The 20460-nt window shown below is 35.5% G+C and overlaps 1 protein-coding gene across 1 annotated transcript in view; it reads right to left on the bottom strand.

Annotated features, from left to right (window-relative positions):
- COL21A1 (collagen type XXI alpha 1 chain) overlaps positions 1-20460 on the bottom strand; it is a 199336-nt gene that overhangs the window by 125661 nt on the left and 53215 nt on the right. Inside the window, exons 2-4 of the mRNA XM_053603382.1 lie at positions 13550-13755; positions 10760-10881; positions 7230-7781 (exon numbers count right to left, since the gene is read on the bottom strand). Of these exons, the coding sequence (XP_053459357.1) occupies positions 7230-7781; positions 10760-10881; positions 13550-13671 (796 nt within the window). The 5' untranslated portion in view covers positions 13672-13755. The remainder of the gene's footprint in view (positions 1-7229; positions 7782-10759; positions 10882-13549; positions 13756-20460) is intronic.

Below are 20460 nucleotides of genomic sequence, written 5' to 3'. Positions count from 1 at the left end.
AAAAAAAAGGACAGAAAGATTATTTAAAGAAATAATGCCAAAAACTCCCCAAATCTGGGAAAGGATATGGACACCCAAATTCAAGAGGCCTAATATATGCTGAGTTGAAACCAAAGCAATCCACTGAGACACATTACAATCAAATTGTTAAAAGTTAAAAAGAACACTCTATGAAAGTAAGAAAGAAGAGATTTGTTATGTGCAAGGAAACCTTTGTAAGACTGTCAGGGGATTTCTCAATAGAAGTTTTGTAAGCCAGAAGAGAGTGAGATGATATATTCAAACTTCTCAAAGAAAATAAAAACCTGCCAACCAAGAATACTATATCTGCTTCCTTCAAAATAAAGAGAAATACAGACTAATCTAGATAAACAAAAGCTGAGGGAGTTCATTACCACAAGACCTGTCTTATTTAGAAATACTAAAAAAGTTTTTCAAGTTGAAAGAAAAGGGCATTTAGGAGCCACACAAAAGCATAAAAACATATAACTCTCTGGTAAAAGTAAATATATGGACAAAGAATAGCATAATACTACAATCAGTACAAAAAGGACTTACTTCTAGTATAAAAGTAAAAGATAAAGCATAAAAAATAACTATAGCATAAAAATATGTTAATAGCCACAAAATATAAAATGCAGTTTGTGACATCAATAACGTAATGGACAGGGAGTAAAAGCACAGATTATGTATATCCAGTTGAAGTTGTTACCAGCTTCATACAAATTGTTAAATGACATTTTATGTAACCTCCATGGTAACCACATTAAAAAGCCCATGAAAGATAAGCAAAAGAAAAAAACAAGGAATCACAAAAGAAAACAGCAAAATAGAAAATATGGACAAAAGGCCATAGGACAGACAGACAACAATTAGTAAAATGGCAATATTAATTCTTCCTTATCAGTATTATTTTACATACAATGGATTGTACTGTCCAAAGTACATAAAGAGGCTGAATGGATTTTTTTAAAGATCCAACTATATGTTGTCTATAAAAGACTCATTTTAAGGGTACACATAAGCTAAATGTAAAGGAATGGGAAAAGATATTCTATACAAATGACAGCCAAAACATAGAATAGCTGTCTATACTTATATCACACAGTAAAAAGCCATCACAAGAGACAAAGAATATTCTGTTATAATAAATAGATCAATTCACAAGAAAGATATAACAATTATAAAAATATATGCATCCAACATCATGACACCAAAGTGTTTACATGAAGCAAACATTTATAGAACTGAAGGGGAAAAAGAATAGGAACATCATAGTAGTAGGAGATTTCAATAATGATTAGAGCATCCCAGCAGAAGATCAATAAGAAAATAGAGGACTAATACAATACTATAGGCAAAATGAATCTAACAGACATATACAGAATATTCCACCCAATATCAACAGAATACACATTTTTCTCAAATGCACATGAAACATTCTCCAAGATAGGGTACATGTTAGGTCACAAAACAAATATTTAAAAAGATTGAAATCATACCAATATAGTTTCCAAACACAATAGAATGAAACTAGAAATTTATGATGGAAGGAAACTGGAAAATTCACAAATATGTAGAAATATCTTGAAAAACCATTGAGTCAAAGAAATCAGAGGGAGCTTCAGAAAATATCTGGTGATAAATGAAAATAAAAGTAAAATTTATGAGATCTGGAAAAGTACTACAAAGAGGGAAGTTTATAGCAATAAACACCTTCATTAAAAAGGAAGAAAGATTTCAAACAACATGACTTTAGGCCTGAAGGACCTAGAAAAAGAAGGACAAACTAGGTCCTAAGTTAGCAAAAGGAAAGAAATAATTTGGATTAGAGAAGATATAAATGAAATAGAGAATACCAAAAAAAAAAGTAGAAAAAAGCTAACACAACTATGAGTTTCTTTTTGGAAAGGTCAATACAATTAATAGATCATTAGCAAAATTATGAAAAAGAGAGAAGATTCAAATAAAAATTGAAAATGAAAGAAAAGATATTACAATTGATAACATAAAAACAAAATGGATTTTGAGAGAATACTATGAATAACTATATATCAACAAACTGACAGCCTAGAAAAAATGGATAAATTTCTGAAAACATAACAACCTCCCAAAACTGAAAAATGAAGAAATACAACATCTGAACAGACCTATAATAAGAAGGTTAAATCAGTAACAAAACACCCCAACAAAGAAAAGCCTACTAACAGATTATTTCACTAGTGAATTCTACCAAACATTTAAAGAAATACCAATCATTATTAAACTCTTTCCAAAAAATTGAATAGGAATGAACCCTTTGAAATAAGACCAACATTATTGTGATAACCAAAGTCAGAAAAAAGACACTATAATAAAATAAAACTATAAGCCAATATATAGTATCCCTTAGGGATATAGATATAAAAATCTTCAACCAAATAGCAAACTCAATTCAAAAGCACATCAAAAGGATCGTACACCATGATAAAATGGGACTTATTCTTGGAATGAAAAACATTTCAACATATAAAATCAATAAATGTTACATAACATTAACAGAACTAAGGATAAAGATAACATGATCATCCCAAAAGATACAGAAAGAGCATTTGATAAAATTTAAAACTCCATCATGATATAAACATTCAACAAAGAAGCCATAGAAGGAAATTAACATAATGAAAGCCATATTTAAAAGCCTCCAGCTAGCAGCATAATCAATAGTAAAAAATTAGAAGCTTTTCCTCTAAGATCAGGAACAAAACAAGGACGTCTACTCTCACTTCTATTTAACATTGTACTAACCAGAGTAATTAGGCAAAAATAAAAAGCAACCAAAACAAGAAAAAAAAAAAGAAAGCAAATTATTTCTGTTCACAGGTGACATGATCATATACATAGAAAACCCTATAGATTCCATATGGAAGATCCCACGCAAAATAAAACTCTTAGAATAAATTGATCCAGCAAACTTGTGGGATACAAATTCAATGTGCTAAAGTCAGTTGTGATTTTATACAATACCACCACACAATTAGAAAAAAAAATAAGAAAACAATCCCATTCATAATAGCATCAAAAGGAATACTTAGAAATAAATTTAACCAAAGAGATGGAAGCCTTCTACACTGAAAACTACAAAATAGTGATGAAATTTAAGAAGACACAAGCAAATGAAAACATATCCTGTGTTAACAGATTAGTAGACAATATTATTAAAACAGTCATACTATCCAAAGTGATCTACAGATTCAATTTCATGAAATTCTTATAAAAAAATCCCAGTGGTATTTTTTATAGAAATAGACAAAGTAATTCTAAAATTCATATGGAATTTCAAAGGACCCCAAACAGCCAAAATAATCTTCAGAAAGAACTAAGCTAGAAGACTCATACCTTCTGACTTCAAAATGCATTACAAAGCCATGGTAATCAAAACAGTATAGTATTGGCATAAAAACAGATACAAAAACCAGCAGAATAGGCTAGACAACCAAGAAAACAACTTTTGTTCACATCAATCAATGGAATTATCTTTAACAAGGGTTCCAAGACTACACAGTGGGGAAAGGATAGTCTCTTCAACAAATGGTGCTGAGAAAACTGAGTATCCACATGCAAAAGAATGACATCAGAGCCTTATCTTCTACCTTATGCAAAAATCACCACAAAATGGATTAAAGACTTAACATAAGACCTGAAACTAAAATTCCTAGAAAACACAGGGGAAATCTTCATAGCATCTGTCTGGTAGTGATTATATGGATTACTACCAAACACACAGGCAATAAAATAAAAAATAGACAAGTGGGACTACATCAAACTGAGTCTTCTTTTCAGGAAAGGAAAAAATCAACAGAGTGAAAAGGAAACCTGAAACATGGGCCAAAACGTTTGCAAACCATATGTCTCATCAGGGTCATCCAAAACAAATAAGAAACTCTTTCAATTCAATAACTAAAAAACACAGACTAAAAAAAGAACAAAGGATTTGACTAGACATTTCTCCCAAGAAGACATACAAGTCATCAACAGGTATATGTAAAGATGCTCAATACACCTGATCAACAGAGAAATACAAGTCAAAACTACAAGGAAGTGTTACCTTATACATAGTAAGTTGACTATTACCACCCCTCAAAAAAAAAAAGAAAAAGATGGGAAGGAGGGAGGCAGAGAGGGGGAAAAAAGTAGCAAAAGTTGGCAAGAATGTGAAGAAATTGAAACTCTTGGACATGACTGATGGAAAGGTAAAATGGTACAATCACTGTGGAAAACAGTATGGAAATTTCTCAAAAAATAAAAACATAACTATCATATGAGACAGCAAATCTCTGAGTACTTATCCAAAAGAATTGAAAACAGGACTTTGAAGAGAGATGTGTACTCCCATGTTCCTATCAGCATTATTCACAATAGCCAAGAGGTGAAAACAACGTAATGATGTCTAAGGATGAATAAATGGGTAAGGAAATTGTGGCATACAACATACAATGAAGTAGTATTCAACCATAAAAAAGAAGGTCATCCTGCCCTATGCTACAACATGGACAAACTTTGAAGACATTATGCTAAGCAAAATAACCTAGTCACAGAAGGACAAATACTGCATGATTCAAATTCTAAGATAGATTTAAAGCAGTCAAAGTTATGTAAACAGAAAATAGAAGAGTGATTTCAGCAGCTAGAAAGGAACAAAATGGGAAATTTTTATTTCATAGGTACAGAATTTCAATCAAGCAAGATAAAACATTATAAACATCTCTTGTATGACATTGTGGTATAGTTCACAGTACGGTACACGTAAAACTTTATTAAGGGGGTAGATTTCAGGTTATATGTTTTATACAAGGAAGGGGAAGAAGCATAGCAAAAACAGTAATAGACTCTCACACAGGTCCACAAAAAGACATTGCTCATCATGTAATTGTGGTCCTGATATAAGAAAAATACCGGCCGCGCGTCACCCATGGCTCAGTGAGTAGGGCACCGGCCACATACACCGAAGCTGGCAAGTTTGAGCCTTGCATGGGCCTGCTAAACAACAATGACAACTGAAACCAAAAAAATTAAATAAATAACGGGGCATTGTGGTGGGGGCCTGTAGTCCCAGCTACTTCAGAGGCTGAGGCAAGAGAATCACTTAAGCCCAGGAGTTTGAGGTTGCTGTGAGCTGTGACACCACTGCACTCTACCAAGGGTGACGTGGTGAGACTCTGTCTCAAAAATAAATAAATAAATAAACAAACAATAAATATAAAAAAGAAAAATATCAGAGACAATAGGTCCCTGAAGATGAAAGAAACTGTGTGAAACAAACAGGTAAATAACATTTTGCAAATTGTGGATCAACCACACTAGAGTAAAAAAACACTATTAGGAAATAGTAATTTTGTATATTAAGCACTTCAAAATAGAAATTTAATTATGGATCCCCTCCTCAAAAAGCACCTGAATGTGTCAAATGATTTGAATACAAATTAAATGAGTTGAACCAACAAGACATTGGTTTGGGGCATTAATCACAGTCTAATACTGTATAAAAAGTGTAAAAATGAACCATATGAATGCCCTCATTTCAAAATCTATATATAAAAGACAGCTATTGTACAGCGTGCATATGAACTGAACAGACACAGAAATTACTTACATTCTTTTTCTTTTGAGTGTGGATGAAAAGTATTTGGCAAGATCTCAAGTTTCATTTTTTTATATATTGTACATTTTAGCTGAATTTTTAACTCTTTTAAACACAGCTACTCTTTCATGTGTAATTAGAATTTTGAAAATAGAGTGCATTTTCCAAAATACATATCCAAAGAAAAAGTCTCTGAAGAGAGTGCTGAACAAACATCTTCAATTGATTAAGTCTATATTTTTGGATAAAAATGAATAACTGAAATTTCTCTAGGAAAAGTGTTTTAATGGTAAAATATCGCTGGCTCCAAAACCAAAGAATTATGACTAATATGGCAACATATTAAACAAAATCCAAATCTCTCTGGCCCATTCAGGATGATAAAAATCAACACAGTTTTACTTTTAGAGATTCATAAAAAGAATAACTTCGATGAATGTTAGCATTTGTTACAGTACCTTTAAAGTTTTATAAGAGATGCTTAATTTTTGACACTCTCTTAAGTATCTAAAGAAAATCTCTTAAATATTTTTCTCTACCATATCTCTCAAGCAAATGTGAAAAAAATAGAGGAATTAATGATACAACTTGTTTCCCAGCCCCCAAACATAAAGGAATTTTTCTATATAACACGAACCGAATACTTTTGGAGTTTTTGTAGTCAAAGTAGGGGGAAAATGTTTTTTTCTTTCATATAAATGTTATTTTTTAAGTATACGACATATTAAGTATCTATAATATTAAAAATAAAGCATATGAACAGATTACTCTCCCCTAAAAGAATCTGAATATAGGCATATCTATGCCCTGACGGGATTAGTACTTAACAAAAATTAGAATTTTCCCATATCATGCAATGTAGTTATCATGAACACAAAGTTAGATTTTATAACCTGATATAACCATTATATAATAAATTAAGTACTTTATTTTCAAATGTTCTTTGAAAGAGAATTTAAGCCTTTTTCAAGTGTAATTTTTAACATTTTCCAGATCTTTGTCAGTGAATGTCAGTAATTTGACCCTTTTTTCTGAATGATGACAGATTCCCACTCAGAATTACGTATAAGAATATTCACTCTTAGTTACATCAACAAAATCTATAAACTACGTGTTCAAAAATGGAGAAATTGTTAAATTATAGATGTCTATCATATTGACAGAGTATGAAACATATACACAATATTGGTTATAATACAAAAATAGAGTATGAAATTATATATATAAAATAGTATCCTGATTTAGTCAGAAAGATAAACTCTAAGATACACTGCAAATGAAAAAGATTAGAATGAAAAATATGAAAAAACTCCTATTTTTTCATTCTTTTCTCTTTTTTCTTAACATCTGTGCAGTAAACATGTTGTCAGTAAAAGGAAAGACAATAAATGTAAAATAATACTGCATTGTTCATATTTAGATTTGATAAGTATTTCTAAAAACAAAATTTATCCAGAATAAACATAACACAAATATTTACGCTTATAGCAATTCTGTGATTATAAATAATGTGACTTAAAATGTAATTATCTACACCAGGGTTGATGAAGAGATTACACCGAGATGTATAAAAGTATCATTATTGTTTCTAAATGATATTAAGACTTACCTTCACAAAGTTTCTGTTTCATCACTTCCCTTATTTTCGATATTGCAATATAATCCTCCACATAAAACACATAAGTAGACGAAGGCTTATTGGCAATAGCTCTCAGCTCCGCATCTTCTGTTTCTGACCCAACTCCAATGGCAAATAATGTGATCTTACTGTCTCTTGCTGCTTCGGCTGCGTCCTTGACTTCATCTTGGGATTTCCCATCGGTAAGAACCACTGCTATCTTCGTCAGAAATCGTGAGGACTTGGCAAAAAGGTAATCGAGTGCAAACTGGATGGCCTTGCCCGTCCTTGTGTTCCCCCCTAAGTAATGTATGGATTCCATCTCTGCCAGCAGGTGCTCTCCTGAATCGTAGCTGCCAAGGGGAATCTCCAGCACGGGGTAGTCACTATACTGGACCACTCCAACTTGAATAAACTTTGGTCCTATATCAAAGTTTTTTGTGATATTGACAAGCCACTTTTTCACTATTTCAAAGTTTTCTGGGCCAACACTGTAAGAGCCATCTAAGATGAAAACTAAATCTGTTGGAGCAGTCCGACAACCTATACACAAAAGAAAACCAGCAGAACACGTCTTTTATATGAAAGGGAAATGGGGGAGGCTTTAAATACATGATTTTAAGCTACACTCTAATGACACTGCTTATTTTAACTTATTCATGAAATATATTTAGCCTAAGCTAACACAAAATATTTACAAAAAATACATATAAACCGATGAATAGGAAGAAAAGACAATAAAACAAACCTGCCAACTTGAGGACTCAACCAATACAATAAAATTGTATACTCTTTGGTATAGTTGATAAAAGTTAAATGAACCATGATCGCTAAAGACTCAACTCTTGCATTACATCCAAGATGAGTTTCTAAAAATCTGATATGTCATCTTTAGCCAATAATATAGTCAAACTATTGGCTTGTGCTGAATCTATGTTCAGGGGTATACCACTATTTCTTGCTTTGTAGAGGTAAAGATTCTTATTTCAAGATACCAGGAAACACTTGTGGTCAACTGTTTTAGAATTCTATCATGGGGAGAAAAGGACAGTCTTTCACGCAAGTTACACCTGAACAAGTTATAAGTAGTTATGAAAATAAAAGAAAAAAAAAACCTTGACTCTCTTGTCTGTATGGCACCCACAGCAAGTCTCTAACTTTGTTTCATTCCTCCAGTATGTGTTTCTTGATGTCACACTAGATACTCTGTTCAAATATATATTAGATATCTCAACAAGCTCAAAGTCTAGTAAGACAGACCACTAAACAGGTAGGCAAAGTATTTAATACAAAATATCATGAGAACATTTACGACAGTGTTACAATCTAACTGTGGAAGCTCAGGGAAGGTTTTATGCAAAAAGTAGACAGGCTGTAAAAGAACTAAAATAATAGCTTCAGCCAGGTGAGGAGGAGGAGGATTTCAAATCAAAGGGAGTAAGTAGCAAATGCAAAGCCTCAAAGATAAGAGACAAACGTAGGCTAAAAAACTGGTTTGGGGCAATACTAACCACTTGGAATGGCCAACAGGATTCATGGAAAGGGGCGGCTGTATTTACTTTGTCCTTTAACTTTCACACTCAAAGCATTGAAAATAGCTATTGCTTATGGCACATATGAAATGACTTTATTAGACTGATGCCTTGTTTTGGATTTAGCACATAAAGGTAATATGTCAGCCAATTTTAAGTCTCATGCTTTTACTCCTATTAACAGTATCCCTTACATTACTATGTGTCCCTTCCATTAGGTATCCCTTAGATGCTCAACTTAAAGGTATACAGTGATTTATTTTTCTGTACATATCTGTAAATAGAATATCATAATTGCAAGGAAATCATGATACTAAAGAAAAAATGTCTAGTGGTGACTAATATTCTTAGTAATTTTGCGTCTCCTTAGGAATAAATCAATCTTCTTGCCTTTTTCTCCTGATTTTCCTTCCTTATCTATGTCTATTTACGTATCTAGAATGTTGACAAGTCTCACAGGAAGTCCCAATTTTATTTATCTTAATTCACTCATCACAGTCACCACCCTAAATAAATATTATTGGGTAGGTAACATTTAAAAGGTTACCAAAAAAAAAACATTATCAAAACATTGGTTTTGTCCCCAAAAATGTAACTGAATGCTCATGGCATTACCCCTAAGGTGCTCTCCTATAGGTGGTAGTTTCCTCAGCAGGGTAGCAGGGACACAATTCCAAAAGTCTCTGCCATGGTGGCCTCTGCCAGAGTTCAGGGCAGGGACAGCAGAAATGGCATTCTGCCCAGAGGCAAATTTGCTAACCCAAGGGAATGCAATTCTTCTGTTATTTTTGGAAGTTGAACTGGGATTAAAATGTTATGCTTTTATGTTATGCTTTATGTTTTGAGAGGAGACAGGACAGAGAAGTTGTGTTTGCAGAGCTCTTCTGTATTGGCTGTTCCTGAATAATGAGACTTATTGTTGTGTGGACCTGATAGTGTTGGTGTGCCACCTGACTCGGTGGTTTTAGCTCTCATAGGGTTATTCTTGGCTCTTCCTACCTTCTCCCTGTCACAGAGCTGCAGAGCATGTATTTCATAACTGTAAGGTTAGCCAAGAGCATGGGTTCACAAGCAAGTATTGCCATTTATAAGCCCCAGACAAAACCCCCCTCCAAGAGACTTCCTCCACAGACATAGGAGTGACATTATGGAAAAGGAACGGGATTGAAGATCAAAAGCATAGTTCAAATACTAGTTACCACTTCTCACAGCTGCGTGGCTCTAGGTACGCCCCTTACATTCTGTGAGTTTCCTCTCACTCAGAAAACCAACCAACCAACAACCAACCAAAAAAAAAAAAAAAACAACAACAACAGAAAAAAAATTTATTTCTACCTTATAGAGTATTTGGATAGATAAAACTATAAAGTTTTACACAAACATTAAATAGTATTGTTTCAATAGATTTTCAGCCAAGTTGAATCAAATTGTCAAAATATCTGATTTAACTATCAGAGAAACCATAGTTAATTTATAACAGCATGTTTATAAGTTATAAAATGTGAATATCAGAAAACTTCTAGAAAGAAGTACGCTATCTGTAAATGATGGTCTGGGTAGCAGAACTGCAATTAATACAAATCCTGATCTGTAACACCAGCTTTCCTGATGGTGATAACAGTCAGAGTTTACGGAGATGTCCTATGCTAAGCCATTTCCTGGATTATCTCACTCAGTCCTGTTAACCAACCTATAAGGCAGGTACTTTATCTAAATGAGCTTTGAAGTGCTAAGCACGGACTCTGTTCACTCCAATGCTTAATGAGTTAACTGAATAAACTATTATCATAGAATCATCTCAAACTTATCTCTGAGAGAAGCTTTTTCTCTCTGCTAATGAGCAACACAGAAATTGATTTATTTTAGTGAACTGGAACATCAAAGACAATGAAAATGAGATCCTTAAAACCATCATCTGAACTCTCCTAGTTTGAGTTCCAGAAAAAAATGTATTGATAACAAAAAACTGACAGTGCTGACAATGCTTACTTGATCTTATTTCTCCATCTTCAGCTACAGAGTTCTGAAGCAGCAGGACGAGAACTATGCAAGGAAACGTAAGATGGTGAGCCATGTTTCTGTTCTGTTCTGATATTTTGGTTTTAGGATTCCTAGGAATATAGAGGGAAGAAAAAGTTAAACATATCAGATAAATGAAGACAGATACATTTAAATTTTTAAATTATAATACCCAGTTGGAGTATAGTTATTTTTATGACTATCCTTAGAATTTAGATGTGTCTAAAATAACCAAATCTTACATATAAATGCACAAAGACAATAAAGAAAAGCTGAAGACTTAGAAAAAGTATACACTTTTGTTTAAACTTTAACCTTGGTTCAAAACATTTACTAGAATTTTTCTTTTTCTTTCTTTTTTTTTTTTTTTCTGGCATAGCCTATAGCACCTTATCACATTCTTTTTAATATATGAATGGTAACAAACATTTTTTAAAATGTAAATTTGCATATAAAGAATATTCAAAGGATATCTGGTGAAAATATTTGTATGATAAACCTGAGTGACAGAGCTTAATTTTTTAAATGAGGTGAATTATAAGCCCAAGATATATTTCACTTAATTCATAAACTCAATGATATGGCTTTAATATACCTTCTAAAATAAGTCCAGGGACTTCATTCCTGGTTAGAATGTGGAAAGGTGCAAGAGATTTTCACTTGCAACAGTTAAAACACACCACATAAACTACAAAACCATAGTCTTTTTAAATCTGGCAGAAATGAAAGGATTTAAAGAAACATAAACAAATTAAATTCCAGAAGTTGTGAACCTTTTGTAGGATAGAAGAGATTGACAACTGTTTTCATACCTATCAGAAAGGGAATCCTCCTGAGAAAGTACCTGCCATAGTGTGTGGGAGACACTCAAAGCTGGTGCAACAGATTACAATCCCGAGGGGTGCTAGCCACAGAACAAGTGCGCCCTTAGCCAGCAATTCTCTCCCATGAGCCTTAACCAAACATATGGACAGGTAGTACATAGAAAGCTGAGAGCAGTGCAGGACAGCCTAGAGAACCTCTCCCTACCTTCTCCTGCCCAGGTACACAGAGACTTCTGCTTCAAATACAAAGCAGTGGATTGCTGGAGGCTGGAGTGGAAGGAGCGGAGTGGCACAAAGTCCCACCCAGGGCTCTCTAGGCTTTTACTACAGTAAAGAGGGAGATTTCAAAAAGCAGAAAGCCAGGGGACAAACTAAAAAGAAATATAGACTTCTCCCAGGAATCCAAAAACTTGGAGATGGTGCTGACAATAAAACTCCCAAGTTTCTCCCAAGATGTGAGAAGCAGCAAGAAAATTTGATTTCTGATCAAGAGAAAAACACTGAGTATAAGCAGATCCAGAGATTATCTAAATTATCAGGAGTAACAAAAAGTATTCATAAAATGGCTATGATAAATGTGCTAAAGGATCTAGTGAGTAAGATGGATGATGTATGGACACGAATATCCAAACCTAGCAACTTACTATAAAACTACAGTAATCAAGAGAGTAAGGTATTGTAATGGCAAAGGACCAGGCAAAGACTAGAACACAGTAGAGTCCAGTAATAGGCACATACTTGGATGGTCAACTGATTTTCCATAAAGGTGTCCAGGTAATTACATGGGAAAGGAAAATATTTATAATAAAGTGATGTTGAATCAACTGGATAAATGATTTATATCCAGTATATATGTATATATACACAGACACCCACATACACACATATACACGTATATATACATTTTTTAAACGCTACAAATCCACCATTAAAAGAAAACCAACCCAATTGGTTTAAATGGGTAAAAGATTTTGAATAGGCATATTACAAAAGAAGACACAGAAATTGCCAATAAACACATAAAATGGGACTCATCATCACTAGTAATCAGGAATGTACACATTAAAACGACAATAAAATAACGTTTTACATCTACAAAAATAGCTAAAACTCAAGGTCTGATACTATCAAATGTTTACAAGATTATACGAAGAAATTGAAACTCATCCTTCGTTGGTGAGAGTGAAAACTGACCATGTTAAAGAATTGTTAGATACAACTTCTTGTGAACTGCAATCAAAAATTCTTTCTGCTAGGTATGTAACCTAGAGAAATGAAATTATGTGTCCATAAAAAAGGTTTTAGCATAGGCCACGAGCTGTGGTTCATGCCTATAATCCTGGCACTTAGGGAGGTCAACATGGGTGGATTTTTGGAGTTCGGGTATTTGAGACCAGCCTGAGCAAGAGTGAGATCCTATCTCTACTAAAAATAGAAAAACAAGCCAGGTGTTGTAGCAGATGCCAGCTACTCCAGAGGCTAAAGCAAGAGAATCTCTTGAGCCAAGATTTTGAGGTTGCTGTGAACTATGATGCCAAGGCACTCTTCCCCAGGGGACAGAGGGAAACTCTGTCTCAAAAAAAAAAAAAGAGAGGAGAAGAGAGGAGGGGAGGGGAGGGGAGGAAGAAAAGAAGAAAAAGGAAGACAGAAAAAGGCTTTAACAATGTTTAAAGTAAGTCCCAAACTAAAAATAGCCCAAATGCTATCAACAAGAGAATGAATATATAAGTTGTATGGTATAATCACACAATGGAATACTACTCAGCAATTTAAAAAAAAATAGTGAACAATTTTTATACCAAACACCATGAATACATTTGAAATAGATTTTATTTAATAAAAGAAGACACACACAAAAGCATACATGCAGTACGATGCAGTTATTTGAAGTCTCAAAACTGACAAAACTAATCTGTAGGGTAAGAAATTAAGAAACCTTTGCCTTTGATAGAAGAAGTTGACCGGAAAGTGGCACAAGTATTGTAAGTTTGCTGAGTCGTAGCAATATTCTACATTTGTGATGTCACTTTTCAGCTGTATGAATTTATCTAAGGCCATTGAATCCAGGTGCTTTACATCTGCTTGGTGAAAAATAATCAGTCCCACAGAATTGCTGTCATTTTTCAAATTAGGCCGGCCGCACTGTGCAAAGAGTTATAAATGTTCAAACTGTCAGTGGAGAAGCATTTTTGGCAAAGTCATCACTAGGTTGTACTGTTCTATGGCAACAACAATGTACTAGTAAATTTTGACCAATGTCCTCCCCAAAAGTCTCAAAATTAAGTTATTAAGCTTCTCTACCAAAAACGTCCTCAGTATTTCTATGTAATATACAATTCATTCAGAATTCTTGAGCTAAAGTTAGTTCCCTAATTTTACTGTATTCTAGATTGATGATCATTAAAGTGGAAGGGATGAAAAAGCACTAAAGATGTGCTATTGCCAAGTTTTGTAAACAAACTGGTATGTTGACATTTAATCATGCATATGTTTATGTACAACGCATATAAGGTTAGGCTCATTAAATTTTAGTACTTGCTTGAATCACCTGGGAAATGTGACCCTATCCAACAGCTTTAGATTTTAGGGGAAGGGACCAAGCATTTTTATGAAATAAATAAATAAACCTCTTTATTTGCTAAAGTAGACTAAAGTTCTGGAAATTCTTCTACAAAGCAATGCAAAAGTGATAAGTGAATGTTTAAAAGTCATATGGTTCCTAACCCCTAGTTAATAAATAAGTAAATTAGCAACCCCACATAGGAAAGCATAACGCAAATAATTTCTAGAACCAAAACATTCTAAAGTCTTGCTCCTCAGAGTGATCAGGTAATCCTTAGTATCTCCAGTTCTCATATGTTAAAGTACATACGGATCACCTGGAGATCTTAGTAAAATGTATACTCTGATGTAGTATGTTTCGTTTATGGCTGAAGAATCCTCATTTCTGCTGTGGTTTCAATGTTCGTCCCCTCCAAAGCTAACGTCAAAACTTAATCCTCAACATAGCAGTAGTAAGAGATGGGGCCTTTAAGAAGTGATTGGCCCATGAGGCTCTGTCTTTATGAATAGATTAATGTGTTATCATAGGAATGGGGCTGATGGCTTTACAAAAAGAGGAAAAGAGATCTGAGTTAGCAGGCTCAGCCCCCTCACCCTGTGATGCCCTGTGCAGCCTTGGGACTCCATAAAAAGCCCCACCAGCAAGACACCTCGCCTAGATTTGGCCTCTTGACCTTGCACTTCTCAGCCTCCACAACTATAGGAAATAAATATTCAGTTTTAATTATTCTAACTAACAGAAAACATTGACAACTAAGACGATTTATAACAAGCTCCCAGATGATGCTGATTTATGCTAAAGACCAAACTTTGAGCAGTTAGGCTCTAAGGCACTCCAGTTTTTGTCTGTCATTACGTTTTTTTCCAAAAAGGAAAGATAATGGTGCACTTTATACATGAAATACAATCTCCAGTGTTAAGAATCTCAGTCCCAGTATCTCTGCCTTTCTGAAACAAATGTGATGGTGGAGATAGAGGAGAGGTAGGCAGAATTACAACCCCAGTAGCATTAACCAAGAGTATTTTATATGTACATATTAACAATGACTATTTCAGTTCAATTAAAATAATAATAAAATAAAAACTCAAATAAATAAATTATAGATTAAGTGGTATTACAATTGATACCACAGAATTAGTATTATGAATTATATACCAACAACTTAGAAATAGACAAATTCTTAGAAAATTAGAATCTATTTTTTATTTATTTATTTATTTTTTTGAGACAGAGTCTCACCATGTCGCCCTTGGTAGAGTGCCATAGTGTCACAGCTCACAGCAACCTCAAACTCTTGGGCTTAAGCGATTCTCTTGCCTCAGCCTCCTGAGCAGCTGGGAAAGGCATCTGCCATGATGCCCACCTGTTTTTTGGTTGCAGTTGTCATTGTTGTGTAGCTGGCCCAGGCTGGGCTGGAACCCGCCAGCCCTCATGTATGTGGCCAGCACCCTACTCGTAGAGCTACAGGCACCAAGCTGAAAATTAGGATCTGTTGAAACTAAATAATGAAGAAATATGAATTCTTAATAGAATTGTAACTAGTAAGGACATTAAATCAGTAATCAAAATCTTCCATCAAAGGAAAGCCCCAAAACAGATGGCTTCATGGTGAAGCCATGAATAATTTCATAACGAAATTATTTGCGTTATGCTTTCCTATGTGGGGTTGCTAATTTACTTATTTATTAACTAGGGGTTAGGAACCATATGACTTTTAAACATTCACTTATCACTTTTGCATTGCTTTGTAGAAGAATTTCCAGAACTTTAGTCTTAGCAAATAAAGAGGTTTATTTATTTATTTCATAAAATTCATGGAATTCACCATGAAGCCATCTGTTTGGGGCTTTTCTTTGTACACTTGAAGAGGAATAATGCAAATTCTTCTCAAACGCTTCCAAAAAATTGAAGATGAGGAAGTACTTCCAAACTCATTTTATGAGCTAGGTTTTCCTTGATGCCAAAGCCAGACAAGGATATTACAAGAAAAGAAAATTATAGGCCAATATCCCAGATGAATATAAATGTAAAATTCCTCAATAAAATATCAATAAACCAAATTCAACAGTGCATTCAAAGGATCACACATCATGACCAAGTGGAATTTATTCTTGGGATGAAAGTATGGTCCACAATGCAAAATCAGTAAACATGATACACCACATCAATAAAATGAAGGATAAAAATCATACCATCTAAATAGACACAGAAAAAGCATTTGAAAAACACCAGCATCCTTTTATAATTTAAAAAACTCAATGAACTACACATAGAAAGAATAAACCTCAACATAATAAAGCTTATATATTACAAACCCACAAACAAAATCATACTCAACAGTGAAAAGCTAAAAGCTTTTCCTAGAGGTCCTCAAACTGCGGGCCGCAGGCCACATGAGGCGGTGTGATTATATTTGTTCCCATTTTGTTTACTTCAAAATAATATATGTGCAGTGTGCATAGGAATTTGTTCATAGTTTTTTGTTTTAAACTATAGTCCGGCCCTCCAGCGGTCTGAGGGACAGTGAACTGGCCCCCTGTTTAAAAAGTTTGAGGACCTCTGCCAGGAACAAGACAAAAGTGCCCAATCTCATCACTTACATTCAATATAATAATGGAAGTCAGGCCGGGTCAATTAGGTTAAAATATATATACATATCCAAATTGGAAAGGCAGAGATAAAATTGTCTCTATTTGCAGATGACATGATTTTTTTTGTTTTTTTTTTATTATTATTAAATCATAGCTGTGTACATTAATGCGATCATGGGGCACCATACACTGGTTTTATAGACTGTTTGACACATTCTCATCACACTGGTTAACATAGCCTTCCTGGCATTTTCTTAGTTATTGTGTTAAAACATTTATATTCTACATCTACTAAGTTTCACATGTACCCTTATAAGATGCACCGCAGGTGTAATCCCACCAATCACCCTTCCTCTGCCCATCCTTCCCCCTCATTCCCAACCCTCTTCCCCTTCCCCCTATTCTTAGGTTATAACTGGTTTATAGCTTTTGTGTGAAAGCCATAAATTAGTTTCATAGTAGGGCTGAGTACACTGGATACTTTTTCTTCCATTCCTGAGGTACTTTACTATGAAGAATATGTTCCAGCTCCATCCATGTAAACATGAAAGAAGTAAAGTCTCCATCTTTCTTTAAGGCTGCATAATATTCCATGGTGTACATATACCACAATTTATTAATCAATTTTGGAAAGATGTTTGAAGAACACTTAGAGATCTAAAAATAGATCTGCCATTCAATCCTATAATTCCTCTACTAGGTATATACCCAGAAGACCAAAAATAGCATCATAACAAAGGTATCTGTACCAGAATGTTTATTGCAGCCCAATTCATAATTGCTAAGTCATGGAAAAAGCCCAAGTGCCCATCGATGACATGATCTTATTACAAAAAAATCCTAAAGACTCTACCAAAAATGCTAAAACAATAAACAAATGCAATAAAGTTGTAGGATACAAAGTCAACATACAAAAGTCAGTTACATTTCTTTAACAACCAACTATCCTAAAAGAAATTGAGAAGACAATTCCATTTACAATATATTCAAAAAGAAAAGTGAAAAATAACAAAGAAAGTGAACAATATGTCCACTGAAATCTATAAAACATTGATGACAGAAACTGAAGACAACAAAGGGATATATGGAAAGGTATCCACATTCAGATACTAGAAAAATTAATGTCATTAAAAATGCCCAAATTACCCACAGCAATGTGCAGATTCAATTCAATCACTATAAAAATCCCAATGGCATCTCTTAACAAAAATAGAAAAAAAAAAAATCCTAGAATTTGTTGTGTAACACAGAAAACCCCAAATAGCTAAAGCAATCTTGAATAAGAACAAAGCTGGAGGTATACACATTCTAACTGTGAATTACATTGCAGAGCTGTAATAATCACAACAGTGTGCTACCAGCATAAAAAAGACTGAGAAACCAATAGAACAGAATAGAGAGCCAAGAAATAAGCCCATCGACATTTGGGCAAAGGTGCCAAGAATACAAAATGGAAAAAGGGTAGTTTCTTTAATCATTGATGTTGGGTAACCTGGACATCCACATACAAAAGAATGAAACTGGATGCTTATCTTACATTAAACACCAGAAATCAACACCACAAGGTGCCAAGAATACAAAATGGAAAAAGAAGAATTTTCATAAGAAAATTTCTTTAATCACTGGTGTTGGGGAACCTGGACATCCACATGTAAAAGAATGAAATTGGATGCTTATCTTACATCATACACCAGAAATCGACTCAAAATGGACTAAAGACAAAATCTGAAACCTCAAAACTCCTAGAAGCGGGAAAAGGAAAGGACAGCAGGGGGAGAGAGGAGGGTAGAGGACAGAGAGAGCTGAGGAGAAGAGGAAAAGGGTTTGGTAAGTTAATGGGCATAATGTAGGGGTATATAGCACACCTTCCAGCTGAAAGGCTCAACTACAACTTGGACTCTACCTAACAAATGCAAAAGATGTAACCTAATAGTTTGTACCCTTATATTAAGCTGAAATTTTTAAAAAAACCCAAAACCTCCTAGAAGAAAACACAGAGGGAAAGCTTCATAACATTGGGTTTGGCGAGAGCTTTTTGGATTTCACAGAAATATAGGTAACAAACTAAAAAGTTTATGCATACCAAAGGAACAAAATGACAAAATGAAAAGGCAACCTATAGAATAGAATCCTCATGGATTGGAGCTACACTGAGAGAAAGTTGAAGAACGCACATCAACCCCACTGAGGCGAGCTGCGACCCCAAGGATATAAACAAAAGTTACAAAACCCATCAACAAGTGGATGAGAGTCCCCTCCCCCATGAGAACGGCTAGGAGTGCCCCACAAACAAATGAGCAGAGATCAAAGGTCCTCCCACTACAATCCACAGAAGAGACCCTCCAAAAACTGGACCTACCTCCCCTACTAGGGTGCCACGGGTTTCTCCTCCCAGGCATAAAACTGTATATATTCTCTACCTGCAACTCTGAGCTCCCAGCACTCCCCTCCACTCTCACTCTCAGGTCTGGAGGCCTGTCCCCCAGAAGTCCAGATTCTTGGGTGATTTCTCAAGGGGTGTGGACAATGCCTAAACTGCAGCTGGTCAGTGCTGATTCTGCGGCACGGGAGTGAGGAGAGGACAGGTGGCTGAGAGGGAACCACACTGGAACGGCAGTGCCCTGAGGCGAAGAGAAGCAGCCGTCTTTTAGCAACAATAGGGCTCACTCCTGGATATTCTGAAGCCACACCCCCTGTCTCCCTGGGCAATCAGAGGAGGCTGGGCATCTACTCAGGTGGCAACCACCATGGAACAGATCTGGGACGGAAATGCAGGCCCCATGAGTAAAGGGTTTGCCTGAGGCGGTACCAACCTGGGTGGAGCGCAGGGACTAGAAACACACTCACAGACCCGGGAAGTTCCCAGGGCAGGGCTGACCCAGAGGACCGCTTTACTGAGCCTAAGACGCACCCGGCCCTCAGGGGATCATCAGCCTATAGACAAAGGAAGACAGGAGGCCAGAACTGACAGGTAACTGAATACAAACTTGCAGGAACAAAGACAGGACCTGAGGCGCAGGCTCTGGGAACTCACAACAGCTTCTCTTCTGCAGGGGAATTTAGCTGGGACAGAAACAAATTCCCGCAAAATTGTTCTGTTCTGTTAGTAACATCAATCAGGGGCGGGGCTGGAACTGAGTAAACACCCCCCAGCCTCCATCAAGCGCCTGAGGTTTTCAGGCCTCACTTCCCCCTGCTAGATACAGGCAGAGCGCAGCAGCCTGGCTGAGCAGAAATAGATTTCCTTGTGATTCAGGCAGGTGCAAACCCCTGGAGTATCTGTTCACTACAGGCAACTGGGTCAACCAACTGCGGGGCTATCAGTGACTGGGTGTGACAGAGGTGCAATGTGAGGAAGGAGGCATCAACCTTCCCAGACTGATCTATTTGCTGGTGCCTCCTCCTGACTCCACGCAGCACTGGAGCAAGCCATATCATAGTCGTCACCAGACCCCTGTGATCCAATTGCCACAGACCTTTTAAACTCTCCCACCTGAGACAGGTGTTGACTGAGACAATTGATTTGGACCTTTTGAACTGAGCCAATCACCTGACGACAATTCAAGTGGTGCCCTGGGTGCATGGATGTAGGAAGGTTTGATTTTCCTTTTCCAATTGTTGCCTGTGGGGGGCGTGGTGACTTAATTGCTGGTATGTCTCTACAGCTGAGACTTCAACACAGAGTAGCTGTTT

This window comes from Nycticebus coucang, chromosome 9, assembly GCF_027406575.1.
Source record: "Nycticebus coucang isolate mNycCou1 chromosome 9, mNycCou1.pri, whole genome shotgun sequence".
Classification (NCBI taxonomy): Eukaryota; Metazoa; Chordata; class Mammalia; order Primates; family Lorisidae; genus Nycticebus; species Nycticebus coucang.
The sequence above is the reverse complement of the archived record's forward strand: the minus strand, read 5'-3'. Positions and strand labels throughout refer to the sequence as shown.